General features: G+C 46.0%; 1 protein-coding gene across 1 annotated transcript; it reads right to left on the bottom strand.

Annotated features, from left to right (window-relative positions):
* Positions 1 to 3,060: 3,060 nt before the first annotated feature.
* ADAMTS1 (ADAM metallopeptidase with thrombospondin type 1 motif 1) lies at positions 3,061 to 14,231 on the bottom strand. Its single transcript, XM_049785757.1, has 9 exons — positions 13,376 to 14,231; positions 11,458 to 11,804; positions 11,150 to 11,282; positions 10,084 to 10,251; positions 9,110 to 9,396; positions 8,497 to 8,683; positions 8,231 to 8,403; positions 5,347 to 5,522; positions 3,061 to 5,002 (listed from the first exon to the last, which is right to left on the bottom strand). The coding sequence occupies exons 1-9, from the start codon at positions 14,037 to 14,039 to the stop codon at positions 4,300 to 4,302; spliced, it is 2,838 nt and encodes a 945-aa protein (XP_049641714.1). The 5' UTR covers positions 14,040 to 14,231; the 3' UTR covers positions 3,061 to 4,299.
* Positions 14,232 to 14,437: the final 206 nt, after the last annotated feature.

The following is a 14,437-nucleotide window of genomic DNA, read 5'->3' as shown; positions in this document are numbered from 1 at the left end:
GGTAATGTGGGATTGTTCATTTTCTACTCAAAAGGTTAAGTACTTTCATATTTTACTTACATGGCATAACAAGAAATTGAAACACATTCCAAATGTATTTAAATCCATGCATCTTTTTTTATTTATCAAACTAATCAGATATCTGTAATATATCTATAAAATAAACCTGGCCGCATGCCTAATTTTTTTTTAATTTTTTATTATTAATTATGAGAACAAAAATGCAAAGAAAGAGGACAAGGTAAAGTTACACTGGAAGAACAATCACCAATAAACAGAATTCTCAGAAATGCCCTTGCTGATATCTGAACTTTGAACTTTCAGCCAAAGAACATTAAGAAAAATAAAACAGAACCCATGTACAATTACTTTGTCCCTCAAAGTCTCCAGATTGTAATACATAATATTTCTTAGTACTACACAAAGCAATCTAAAGCCATAAAATTTATGTAACTCCTTAAACATTGAAGGCAAAGTACTTCTTTAAATTTCCATGCATATGGATATTATTTTAAGTTAACCTCAAAGGTTTAAGTGGGTTGTTTTTCTTAAGGATTAGAGTCAAAGGAGCACAGTAAAAACGGTGTTAGAGTGGCAATTGTTGTTTGCATAGGCCCACCAAAATATGAGGGACATGGAAAGGAAAAGCCTTGGCCTAAATACAAGGAGACCCTACCCCTGAAGTTTCCTGGCATAAGACCAACTCTAGGCTCCAGGAAAACTAGTTTGTCCAATCCAAGTCATTGTCTGTAGTGCCAATACAGTTTTATTTTTCACACAGTCTCTGTTGTTGGTATCATGTTTCTGTATTAAAGATCCTGGAATCTGTATATCCTACATTCCAGTCAAGATGGTGGGCAGTGTCCTCTCATTTCACCTCACAATTAAAAGGCAATGCAGAGAGCCCTGTCCTGTAAGCAAGTCATTGTTGTTGTCAAGTCTTCTTAGATTTAAGGGAAGTCTCTTTTGAGCAGGTCGATGTCAGAGCAGTGGTAGGGTCTTCCCTGGTAGAGGATTGCTTCCAGATGTGTTTTAAAAACCTTGGATGTTTTGTAGATAGCTTCCCTGGTTCAGGGGTGAATGGAGGATGCCCATTCTTCTGAGGCCTGTGGCTGATCATTATATTCAGGGTGTAAGGTCCCATTGCACTACAAGATTTGTGTGTTCCAATCTCTATTAGATAAGAACAAATTTGTATGTATAGTATTTTCCATTTTAATGTGCCTATGCAAACAAGGAACAATGCCAAGTGTTATTATCGGCGCATATGGGGGCCGTAAGAACAAGTCCAACAATCCCCATGACATGGTTCAATCATAAACATTAAACTGAGGGACTCTTTCACCAAAATTCCTTATTGAACAGCTCACAAAGAGAAGAAAAGATAAAAAGTGGGTAGAATCGTCATGGTAAAAGAATACTTTGTAAGAGTTATAGCTGTCAAAGAAAATACACATAAAATATTCAAAAGACATGTGTCTATTTTATGTCCTTTGAAATAGTTGGGGGTTGTTAAATCCAATGCACGACTTTGGTCTGTGATTAGGACTGTGCAGTACTGAAGTTAAAAAGGGTAAATGTAGGGTACTGAATGGTACCCTTTAACTAAGAGTTAAGGAGTAAAAATGAGTTTTGTAGGGGTGTGCGAAAGGGCAGAATTCGTTGGGGCAGAAGGTCGGTCTTGGTGCTTAACAAGTTAAGAACTGAGGGTAGGGGCCGGAGAGATAGCATGGAGGGTAAGGAGTTTGCCTTTCATGCAGAAGGTCATCGGTTCGAATCCCGGGGTCCCATATGGTCCCCCGAGCCTGCCAGGAGCGATTTCTGAGCGTAGAGCCAGGAGTAACCCCTGAGCGGTGCCGGGTGTGACCCAAAAACCAAAAAAAAAAAAAAAAAAAAAAGAACTGAGGGTAAAGAGGGTTAATTAAGGGGAAGATAACGAATCCGGATTGGGAGATGAGGGAGTAGAAGAGGCTCTGGTGTGGGGGAGGGGCACTATATTAGAGGGGCTATATATACATTGTATAGAATAGATGAATTGTTTATGGATTAGGCTTGGCAGTCAGAGAGGATCACTGTATAGGAAGTCATGTCTACATATACACTGATTTTAGAGACCTATTTGAATGTTGTCCTCCAAACCTAGAGCATTCATTTTTTTTTCCTAGAAACAATCAAGGATTAAGAACATTTTTGGGTGAAGTTAAAAAAGTATATATATGCGCTTGCGCGCTTTTGAAAATGAATACTAGTAAGAAAGGAACCTCTGAATGGGGTCCAGTATGCATACGACATTAGTTTATTTCCCCAACCCTCCCTCCAGGTCCCGGTTTACCAGGCCTTGCCCTGTAGACCAGTCTGGCGTGAGGGAATCTCAGTTCCCTGGACTAAGTAGTCAGCCCAGGGGGCCTATGGCTAGATGTCCTGCCCAGAGCCCCCAATATACCAGTGGAAGACACCCAGAAGTCCTGGCATGAGGAGTCTTCTGAGTGCAGCCCCTGCCTCTGTAGTTTGTGTATGCATAGGGGAGGGGTTTCTCTCCCCCCCCTCCCCCCAGGGCCCGATTTACCAGGCCTGGCCCTGAAAACCAGTCTGGTATGGGGGGAATCTCAGTCCCCTGGATTCAGCCCAGGGGGCCTATGGCTAGCTGTCCTGCCCAGAGCCCCCAACATACCAGTGGAAGACACCCAGAAGTCTTCCACATGCCTAATTTTCTAAATAAAGTTTTATTAGAATAGTGCCTTACTGCTCACTTTCATATTATCTGTGTCTGTATTTATTATTATTTATTATTATCTGTGTCTGCATTTCTATTAAAATAGCAGTTAACTAGGTGTGACACATGGAAAGTACAAAGATAAAATTATCAACTATTTAGCTCTTTACAGGAAAAAATCTTGTCAACCATTAGTGTATCTTATCTACTGGTGTAATTTATCACATCTCTTTAGAACAAAATCTGATTTCAAAGGACTTAAGCTTAAGGGAACAGTTTCAGATTTAATATTTACCACCTGTCACGTTCTTTCCAGTCAGTCTCATTTCCAATAAAAAATACACTCACACATTCAAAAAGTGTTGTTTTATTATTTCTAGTAGCATATATTGTATAAATACTCTATTTTATATGCTCTTTTACAAAAGCGATAACTTAAGTTTTATCATTAGAAAGAAATGTATAAAAATAAATATGTTATCATAGGCATTTATTACAACTAGAGTCCTTCTTGGAAGGAAGACACAAACCAATACTTATGAAGTAAATAACAGTTATAGTAACATATTTTACTATATACATATGGAAAGTTGTATTCTCTTTCATGGTGGAAGAGCTAGACACATTTGCCAGGATATGACCCTTGGGCCAGTTGCTGGAGATGGACCCGCTACACCCCCTCAGAAACCTCCCCACCTTGAGCCAAGTGACCTCACTGACCCCAGACACCAGGGACTGTCCTGCATACCCCATTCTAGAGCCAGCATGACTCCCCTCTCTGAAGTGTTTTCTCCTGTTAGCTTGCTATCTTGGGACACCCATTGTTAGATTGACATGCAAAGAAAGGTTGGAGATACTGAGTTCACACTACATTGACTTTGTCCCAGTTTCTGATGGGGATGTCACTGCCTTTTCTTAGTGTTGACTGACTAGACTTTTACAATTTCATGCTATTGTCTCTATGTTAAAATGAACTCGCAAAGGCACAAAAAATAGCCCAAACAGACAAAGCTGAGTCACTTGAGTTGGCTAAACCCTACTCTCTTCTCTCCTGTCAGGTTATCCTGAGTTTTGTGGAAGGTGGTAAAGCACCTTTTCTGAAACTGCAGTGGCCAGTCATGAGCCTAAGTGTGCTCTTCTTTCTCTATTGTTAGTGAGGTAAAGTAAGCCCCGTTTTAAGACTAAAAAATCTCCCTTGCCTTTTTCATTTCCCAACCCCTATACTATTAAAAAATTAAAAAAAAAAAAAAAGTATTTAACTGGTACCAGAAAACAGGGATAATAGCATTACTTAAATCTATTTCTGACCATGATTCTTATTTTTTTAAACTTGTCCTAGATGTAACAAAGAAATAGTAATGCCCAGGGGGGCCTTATCATGCTATATCATTACTCAGAGATTAATAATCACCATCCATCCCCTACCCTATCACAGGTGTGACAGGTGCTGATGACTTAACATCTTTTCAAGCTACCTCTACATCCCCCCTTGTCAATACACCTCAAGTGTTCACTGACAGGGTTCACTGGACGCCCCCAGACTTGTTGAGTTTAGTGTCGCAGCCCTTCCCTTGCCCCGTCACTGCCTAACTGCATTCTGCCATGGTGCAAAAGTCTATGTAATGTTTGGGCTTCTTTAGAGGGTCACAACTCTCAGGGGACAATATCCCCCCATCGTGGGACAGACACTTCAAGGTTCTCTTTTTGTAACCCTTCCCGCAAGTTTTGGAACAAGGAGACCATTCCCCAAGCTGCCATCGTGGACAAGGCAGGTCGGCGCAAGGCCGTGTGCTGGCTGGTTTCACTTCCTTGGCACACTCAGAAGCTGGCTGCCCATTAAGGTCTCGACACTCCACCAGTCTTCTCTGCCAACCCTGACCACAAGACTTGGAACACTCGCCCCACTCCTCAATGACCCACTCAGAGAAAGTGGGGATGGCGTTGAACGGTTCCTGCTTCTTCTTCTTGACGAAATAGGTGTACTTAATCTTAGGTCGGAGGGCATGGCCCACCGTCAGGACCTGGATGGTGAGGGGCTCTTTGAGTGGACTAAAGCTGCGAATTCTTTCTAAGGCCGCAGAGGAGCCGCTGTATCTCAAGACGGTACCTTTGTAGGTAATGTCTTGCTCCAGTGTGGACAAGGTGAAGTCGCCATTCAAGATGTAGGTGCCATCTGCAGCCCGGATAGCCAGATAGCTCCCGTTATTTCTGGTTCCCCGCTGGTTCCGCTGTTTCACTTCAATATTAGTGGCTCCGGATGGAATTGTGACAATGTCATGATAGCCAGGTCTGCAGGCAAGAGAAAGCATTAGAAACATCTCTCATTCACTGGGTCATTGTAAGGTTTAGCTTGAGCTTATGAGGACTGTCTACACTCTGAGTTTTAAACTGGTCTCTCCTTTATGGAAGGGGGCATACCTGGAGGCACTCGGGTTACTCCTGGCTCTACGCTCAGAAATCGCTGGCTCTGGAAATCATATGGGATACTGGGGATTGAACCTGTGTCAGTCCAGGGTCAGCCGCATGCAAAGCAAATGCCCTACCACTGTGCTACCACTCCAGTCTCTAAACTGATCTCTTAAAAGTCACCAAATGGCCAGGTCTTTGACAGTGAACAAAATTTGAGCACTTACTTTGTGCTAATAACGGAGCCTGATATTTTCTTGCACGTCGATCCATTTCCTCCACAAATACCACATTTATCAAATTTCTTTTTGGAGTCAATGATGCGATCACAACCAGCTTTGACACACTGTCCTTGCACACAGACAGAGGTGGAATCGGGGCTGCATGGAGTGCCATCGATCACCTGAAAAAAGGGACACATGCTCGCTGTCACATACCACCAGGAAACAGTTAAAGTGAGGATACCTATGAATAAAGTCTTCTTGGTAGCATTCTCTTCTTTTTTGTCATAATTAAAACACTCTGCATCACATACTACTGAAGTCCTTTCCATACAATGTCTAATAATTTGGAAAAGAATTTAAAAAAGTGAAACTTCTCACTTTTAGCTAAGGCCAATGAAAGCAGAGCATTTTGTCAACTTGTTCTACCTTGCCAGAAAAAAAACAGTTGCTTTATAAATTACTGGCTGCATCATTAGTTGGGGTGTGTTTTGAAAACTCAGCAATCCTAGCTCAGAAATAAATGTACCCCCCTCAGCAAAACAATGCTGTAATGTAAGCCCTCAAATATCAAGGGGTATTACTGCTCAAACTTCTATTTTAATCAGTGCCTGTCTCCCTAGAATAAAGTCTTTGGATTATGCCTAATGTTAACAAAGGGCTCAGACATCATGGATAGCACTACAAGGAAAAAGAGTTAAACTTTTGATGTAATCTTAACAAGAAGCACCTGCAAGGGTCCTCAAAAGCTAGATTTTTGTTTGTTTGTTTGTTTTTGGGCCACGCCCGGCAGTGCTCAGGGGTTACTCCTGGCTGTCTGCTCAGAAATAGCTCCTGGCAGGCACGGGGGACCATATGGGACACCGGGATTCGAACCAACCACCTTTGGTCCTGGATAGGCTGCTTGCAAGGCAAACACCGCTGTGCTATCTCTCCGGGCCCTCAAAAGCTAGATTTAAGATTAACTCTGAGCTTCAATGGGTATCCCCCTCCCCCAACTTATTTAGCCCACCTGAATGATAAGAACTGCCCACACCTGGAATTGTGAGTAGAGGAGTCTGCATGGGTGGAGAGAGGGAATAATAAGGAGTTAGAAAAGTGTGGCAGAAGCCAGAATAGCGAGATTCAACAGAGAAATTCAGCTTCAGATTCAGCATCAAATTCAGCAGCATCAAAGACACAGCAGCAATAGCATCAGCAAAGGGAGTTAGTCAGCAAGAAAACCTGGAGAAGCAGCTGAAAGGAAGACAGAGGCTGAAGAGCCAGAATGAGTAGAGAAGTGGCTGCTAGAAAAAGGCTTAGCATGGAAGCCATGTGAGGAAATGTATATGGCAGATAGGACTGTGAAATAAAGCTGACAAACTCTTGGAACTTCATCTGACTACTTTGTGAATTTCTCCGCTGTCACCCCACAACCTTCAAACCCTCCAGGCCATAGGGGTTGCTGGAGCTGGGCAGAGCCAAGAAAGGCCTCACCATCCCCACACCAATTCTAGGACTCTTTAATTTATATTAATACAACAACTGACACTTGAACCCTGGACTGACTTGAGCCCTGGACCCAAGAAGATTTCAACAATGGTGAGGGCTTTGGCCTTATGGTGGCTTGTCACAGCTTTCTTAAACTGGACTGAGAATGAAGAGCTCAGAATACATCTAGTATCTGTTCTGAACATGGTGGAGGTGCCTTCAGGTGGGAAACATATATTAGAAATGAAGGGGGAGAGCTGAAAATTTGGAGCTCCCCATCAGATTGCTGGGCACCCAACTTTTTCTCCTACCAAAGGTAGGTCCTTTTCCGAGGACCAGAGCCTTCCAAACTGCAAATAGAGGTCACTGATTGGAAAAAAGCCGGAAAGAAATCTCCTTGGGAAAGGACTGGTAGCAGGCAGGAGAGTGGATTCCCTGCAACCCAGACGACCTTGGCAGCCTATCACAGAAGGTGAAGATTGAGAAGATGTAGGATCCAAGGCCAGCTGAAGACAAACAAAGAAGAAGCTGTTTTTTAGAACTTCCAGTAACTTTGGTTCAAGTTAAATCTCTTGACTCTATTTGCATCGATCATTGTCTTGCTGGTTAAATTGTGTTTTATTTGTATGGATCTTATTTTGGTCTAAGCCCCATTGCAAACAAAACATTTTGTATCTAACTTTAGTGCTTTAATATTTGTTTGAACTAACTAATCTAAAATGCTTGTTAGAGTTTTGAAAGTTCTCAGCTATCCTGATGTTATATTGTGTATCTTACATAGCTTATTTCCAACTGTATTATCTGCAGAAAATTTCTTGTGATTTTGTTTATAGCTTATGAAAAGAAACTTGGATGTTCTAGATTGAATCTAGATCTATCAATAGTGCTTCTGTAACAATACAAAAAAAGGTGGAGGATATGGGTATCCCCTCCCTCAACTTCTTATTTATCCCGCCTGAATGATCAGAACTACCCACACCTGGAATGGGTGGATAGAGGAGTCTTCATGGGAGGAGAGAGGGATTAAGAAGAAGAGTTAGAAAAGTGGGGCAGAAGCGAGAATCAATAGATTAAGCATCAAATTCAGCAGCATCAAAGAAGCGGCAGCAGTAGCATCAGCAAAGGGAGCTAGTCAGCAAGGTAGTCTGGAAAAGCAGCTGAAAGGTAGACAGAGGCAGAGAGAACCAGAGAAGGAGCAGAGAAGTGGCTTCTTGGAAAGGCTTAGCATAGAAGCCATGTGAGGAAATGTACATGGCGGTTAGGACCATAAAATAAAGCAAGCTGACTCCTGGAACTTCATCCGACAGCTTTGTGAAATTTCTTTGCTGTCACCCTGCAACCTTCAGACTTGCCAGGCCATAGGGACTGAGATAGGCTGAGTTTTCATGAAAAAGCAGGAATGTAAAAGGCTCAAAATTACCTTGGGCTGAACGAAGAAGAAGCCAATGCCTTTGGCCTGGCAGGTCAGCTTGCATCTGTCCTTTGGGGAGACACCAGCATATTTGGGGGTCAACTCCAACGGTGGCCCACTCCCAAAGGTTGTTTTGGAGAATTCATTGTGTGCCTCACACTGCTCTTCTCTAAAGGTTTTTCCTAGAAAGAGAAGGCAAGATGTTCCCATCATCGTCCCATCCTCCAGTGCCCGATGTGGGGCCCATCAGTCTCTTTGGCTCGGGTCCCACTTACCGTTGTTATCAGGGCAGTCTTCGATGTTGCAGGATCGATAGCGCATGCGTTTGCCTTCGCAGTATTTGCCTCCGTTCTTGGGTACTGGGTGGTCACACTCACGCACTGTATACTGAACTCCACCCCCACACGTTCTCGAACAGTCTCCCCAGGGCCCCCACGACCCCCAACTTCCATGCACAGGAGTCTACAATGGGGACAAAAAGTCATGAGTGTTAGAATTCTCCAAGGAAGCTTTCTAGGAAATAAAAGAGAAAAATCTGGGGCAAAGCATCCATGATCAAAATAATCTTATCATGGGGTTAGAGTGCTAATACAGCATGTAAGATGCTTGCCTTGCACACAGCCGAACCAGGATCGATCCCCAGAAGGATCCCATATGAGTCCCTGAGCCTGCTAAGAGTGATCCCTGAACACAGAAAAGGAGTAAGTCCAGTGCTGGGGTGGCCCCACCCTCCTTCCCCTTCAAATCTATCTTGGGTTCTTGAAAAGGGATCTCAGATGGCAGATGTGGACAATACTGTTATTCAGTATTTCAGCATCACTCGGTTCTTTGCACTTCTCACATGGAAAACTATGTGTGTGACATGAAAGCTGCCAGGGGAAATCTCACCTCAAATCGTTTCATGTCAGTCTTGTTCACACAGTTGCCATTGAGGCACCATTTCCCGTCTCCACAGCTGGTGCCATCTGCCCAAGGGAAGTGTTTGGTCTGGCAGACCAGCAACCCGCCAGAAGTGCCTGTGCACCACAGGGTTGTGCACACACTTTCTGCATCTGGGCAGTGCTTGGACTCATCTCCAAATGTAAACTGGCACTGCCGGTTGGCATCATACAAAGTCCCAGGAAGATCAGAAGGAAACTGCATGGGATTTTGGGGCTTGTCCATCAAACATTCACCTGCCAATAAAAATGCCAACTGGTATTAATAAATAGCAGATGAAAGCATACAGATCCATTTAAGAAAACATTTATCAGAGCTTACACACACACACACATTTATCAGAACTTATTTATCAGGCCTTATATAAGTAAAATTTTACGTCTACAAAATTTCAACTTGAAATTTGAAAACTGCAGAAATTTAGGGAAAAAGTTATAAAGATTTTAGATGAATATCTCTTCCTCCCTAAAAACAAAAGTGGGTGTGGCAGAGCAATAGCACAGCAGGTAGGGCATTTGCTTGGCACACGGCCAACCTCGAACTGACAGGTTTGATCGCTGGCACCCAATGGTCCCCTGGGCCAGCCAGGAGTGATTTTTTATTTCTGAGCTAAGAGCCAGGAGTAACCCCTGAGTGCCACTGGGGTTGGCCTAAAAACAAGTAAACAAATAACCAAAAAAAAAAAAAGTTCTTCGATGAAAGTATTTGTGTCCTCACAATAACAGAACACTCTGGTTCTGCTCAAAAATTGAACAAAAGTACTTTGGCTGTCACTACATCTGATAAGATCTGAAAATGGCTGAGTATGATAATGGGAGTAATTCTGAAGGTTGGAAAAGAGGAAGTGGGAAAAAATAGCAGATGACTGAGAATTTTTACAGAGAAAGGATGTCCTGTGTGCACGAGAGGCAGGAGCATCTTACCATGGCCGTTATCCATAAAGGAGGTGATCATAGCAGCGCTACAAGGAGACCAAGGCTGGTTCCGGTCCAGATTGGAAAGCATTGAGGCCATCATGTGTGCGTCAGGGTTCACTCCATTGATGTTGGCACACTGCTTGGCATCATCGTGGGGCATGTTAAACACGTGGCCTAAGAAAGGTTAAAAAATGTGGATTCAATGAGAGAGTCTCAGCATTCTTTGTTGTTTTCCCCCACCCCCCAAGTCTCTAGGTGATCTCTCTGAAGGAAGTAATATATTCAAGAAACATGTCTGCTTTTTAAAGGGCATGAAGCAGGAACATTTCCAATTGTTTATAGCTATTCTCTAGTTTTTTGGGTAGTACTTCCAAGCTCAGGGGTTCTAGAAGTTCCTTCCCATGATTCAGCAGCCAGTAGGACTGGTGGGTTGGGGACCACCAGTGTTTCCCTGGGCAATACTGGGGAGATTTGAGGCTCATGTCTCTAGGGCCATTCCTGGTGATGTGCTAGAAATAATGTGTCATCAGGACACGCCAGTGATGCTCATGTCTCTAGGGCCATTCCTGGTGATGTGCTAGAAATAATGTGTCATCAGGACACCCCAGTGATGCTCATGTCTCTAGGGCCATTCCTGGTGATGTGCTAGAAATAATGTGTCATCAGAATTAGAACTGAGATTGGGTATGTGGCCTAACCTCTGTCTTATCTAAGGCCCAGATCCTCTCTTTTTCTTGAGTGAAGGGATAAGAATTTGAACCACATCTGATGGTGCATGATGGCTTACTTCTAGTTCTGCTCAGGGTTCACTTTTGGTGGTACTTGGGGAACCAGGTAGTGCTGGGACTCAAACCACATTTGTCCATATGCAAGGCAAGTACTATTGAATAATCTGTCTAGCCCCAGTTAATTATTTTCTAAGCTGACCATGTTTGTAATAACTGAAATTATTCCCAACTTCTCCCAGGAATCTGTGGCACCTACAAAATATACTTGCAGACTGTTCTAAAATTAGTAATTGCCAGTTTGTATTCAAGTATTGGGTCTTAACTATAAACCTGAAGGATCTTACCTAATTCATGTGCTGTGGTGAAGGCAGCCTGTAAACCATCATCTTCAATAACTGAGCAGCTCCGAGTGGGATCACACACAGTACCTACATCAGCCATGCCCAGAGTGTCACATGTCTGGGCTCCACACAGGTCCTGCAAAAAGCAAAGGGATATGTTCTTATTCGCAGAGAGTCACTGGAAATATTAAAATCATAAGGGAAAGAGGATTTCTTCCGGCCAATCATGCCAATTCAAAACCACAGCACAAAATCCAGGGATGAAATCCAACCCCCTCAAAAGATGCTAGAATGACAGGTCCTCCTCTCACCTGTCTGGTAAACAGAATAGTCGTGTCATAGTGCTCGGGGTCCCGATCACTGGGAGGGTTGTGCTGTTTCTGCCAGTTGCAAAAGTTGCGCAGGGTGAGGGCAGCGTTGGAAGTGACTTCAGGCCCCTTTTGTTCTTCATAGATGACCAGGATCTTCACCACCACCAGGCTGATGGAATTGCGGATGCTGGGGTGTTTGTACAACCTGGCAGCTACAGAGAATAAGGTGAGAAGGTAGTGCCTGAGGCCACTGCCGTGGAACTCTGCCATCGACTGGTCGGCCACCAGCATGGTTTCCACATAGCGGGGACTGGATACAAATCGCTTCTTCCTGATGCTTCCGGTTCCTGGAAAGAGAAAAAGAAGAAGTTTGTTCAGGGGGGTCAGTTAGTCTAGGAGGAGTTTTCTTCTCAAAGCATCTAAGGAAAGCCTAACAAATAAAAATTATGATATTTTAGATATTATATAATATAGTATATAGTATATCGATATATAATATATAATAGTGTAAGACTTTTAAAATAAATTAAAAAAAATGGTTCTTGTCTTCTTCGAAATCCTGCAAACCCAAGACAGGCCGGGCCTTCTGCACACCCAGTTGTAGTAAAACCTTGGATCTGGAGAACAGGCAGGACTGCCTGAGTCATGCTTTTGCAGGCCAGGCACAGCTTAATTCCTGAATGAGATCATGGGACTCCACGTGGAAGGCCCAGGGCGGGGATGGGGCCTGGGCCAAGGGGCGGGACGTGCGGCAATCTCAGCCTGCACCGCCAGTTTCTGTCTCATTCCGGGGGTCCCAGGGGGTCCCGGGTGCAGCTCCCGCCAAATCAGGGCACCAGGACCACCCACTACGCCCAGGAGCCAACTGCTACCTTTCTCCCTGTGTCTCCCAGTTTCTCTCCTCCTCACCTGCAATAAAGGGCCCTACTCAGCCATATCTGACTTTTGAGAAAATGAACCAGGACAGTCCCCAAACTTGGAGGGGGGTACTTTTGTTTGTTTTAAAGAGCAGAGGAACTTTTTGGGGAGAAAAAGGGAGACTCCAACAAAGGCATTTAGGATCACTTTGAAGGGCAGATGGAACCCAAGCGAGAGAATGGGAAGGACCGGGAAAGGGAGTTCTGCAAAAACGCACATGATTCTGGAAATGCAGGGCAGGAAGCCGGGGCGGTGGTGACTCAGGTTCAACTGCGCAGCGGGGCAGGACGGCCGCGAGAGGGAGCGCGGGCCGGGAGCGCACGGAGAGGCGGGGCCCTAGTGGAGCTGGGGCACAGACCTCCCAAGCAGGTTCTACACCCCCCAAAAAAACCTCCAGCTTGTTAGAGTCAGCCTCTAAAAGCCGGCAAGGGGGGCCGAGGCTAGCCAGCCACCGTCTAGGATCCCTGAGGGGGTGGTGGCACATGCGGATGGAACCGCAGCTCCTAGCGTCACCACCATCACCCGAGTCCACCCAGCACTGAACAGGCAGGGGGAAACGGTTGGGGGTGGGGGTTTCCAAAACTCAAGAGCAAATTACAACCCCACTAAAGAATGCGGGTTCGATCGTGCGATTTAGAAACTTAAACGCAGAAGAAAAGAAAGAAAGAAGACGCGCAATTGCTCCCACTAGAATTTTGTGCAAGGATTATGTGTGTGGGTGTGTAAGTGTGCCGGGGGGTTACCAAGCCTCCCTGAGCCTTAGTCAGCAGAAAAGCGCTCCTCTGTACTCTGGGTCATTCATTACACGGGCACACATGTAACTGCAGAAGAGGGATCATGCTAAGAGCTAAGAATCTCAACCCCCTTTCAAACCCCATCCAGTGTGCGCCCAGGACACTGCGTTCAGGTCCGTGGCACGCACAAAGACCACAAAGAGGGTTGGAGAGGGGGCCTGAATAGGGTGAAAGGAAATCAGAGTCAACTCTAGTGCGGCTGATACCTGTGGCTTGCCCGGCGTGCGCTGGTGCCCGATTTCTGGGTGCCCACCGAATCTTGGGGTCCTGGCCTTTCTGCCCGGCGGCCCCCGGGAGCTCGATCTCTTCGTCCACGACCCCGCACTTGGCACCACCGCCATCCAGGCGCTTCCGACGCAGGAGATGGAAGCGGGGGTACTCCTCGGGGCTGGCGGTGGTGGTGGTGGTCCCGGTGGCGGGAACCAGGCGCACGCTAGGAGCTGCAGGCGCGGGCTGGATGGAGTACTCGTCGCCTTGCAGGAAGAAAGCGCCGCGCACGCCTTCGCAGAGGCTGAGAGCCGCGGCCGAATTGGGGTCTCCGTTCACCGTGCCCGAGTAGAAACAGCGTCTCAGGTCCCCGGCCAGGTCGAGATCCGACACGTTGGACCCGGGTCTGCGCCCCACGGTTTGGAGCTTGAAGCCGGGCGCCAGGAAGCCGAGATCGAGCTGCAGTTCTAAGCGCAATTGGAGACCGAAGGCGTCCAGGTGGAGACGCGTGATCCCGGAGTCTGGGGATCTCTCGAGCGTCGGGAGCACCAACTCTTCCTCCTCTTCCACGGGGCTCCCTTGCACCGCGGGCCCCAGCAGCGGCAGCAGCCAGGCGGCCGCCGTTACCAACAGCAGCGTGGACGTCTGTTCCAACGCACCCATCTCGCCGCCCGCCGTGCGCCTTCGGGACGCACCAGGGAGGTTTGCTCTTTGCACCCGAGCTCGGTGCAATAGGGGGGCTATTGTTTTGGAGCAGAGCACAGAACCCCGCTCGGGATAGATAGTTCAAGTCTAGCAATTGCTCTGATGCTGGCAAAAAGGGTCGCAGGGGCTCCCAGGGTCCCTCGGAAGGGCGCGCGGGAAGTTTCTTCCAGTTGCAAGAACCGCGCGGCAGACTCTGGCAGGAGTGGAATTGGCTGCTGCGGGGGGACTCCAACCGCCCTCTGGAGGAGTTTCGGGATGGCAGGGAGCTGCGGGGTAACGCTAAGAAACCCGTGCCAGACCGTCAGCCCCTCCTCGGCCACTGCCTGGACCGGACCCGGACCGCCGAGCAGCAAGCA

The sequence above is a fragment of the Suncus etruscus genome, chromosome 13 (assembly GCF_024139225.1).
Source record: "Suncus etruscus isolate mSunEtr1 chromosome 13, mSunEtr1.pri.cur, whole genome shotgun sequence".
NCBI lineage: Eukaryota > Metazoa > Chordata > Mammalia > Eulipotyphla > Soricidae > Suncus > Suncus etruscus.
Note: the sequence above shows the minus strand (reverse complement) of the source record. Positions and strands in the feature narration are given on the sequence as shown.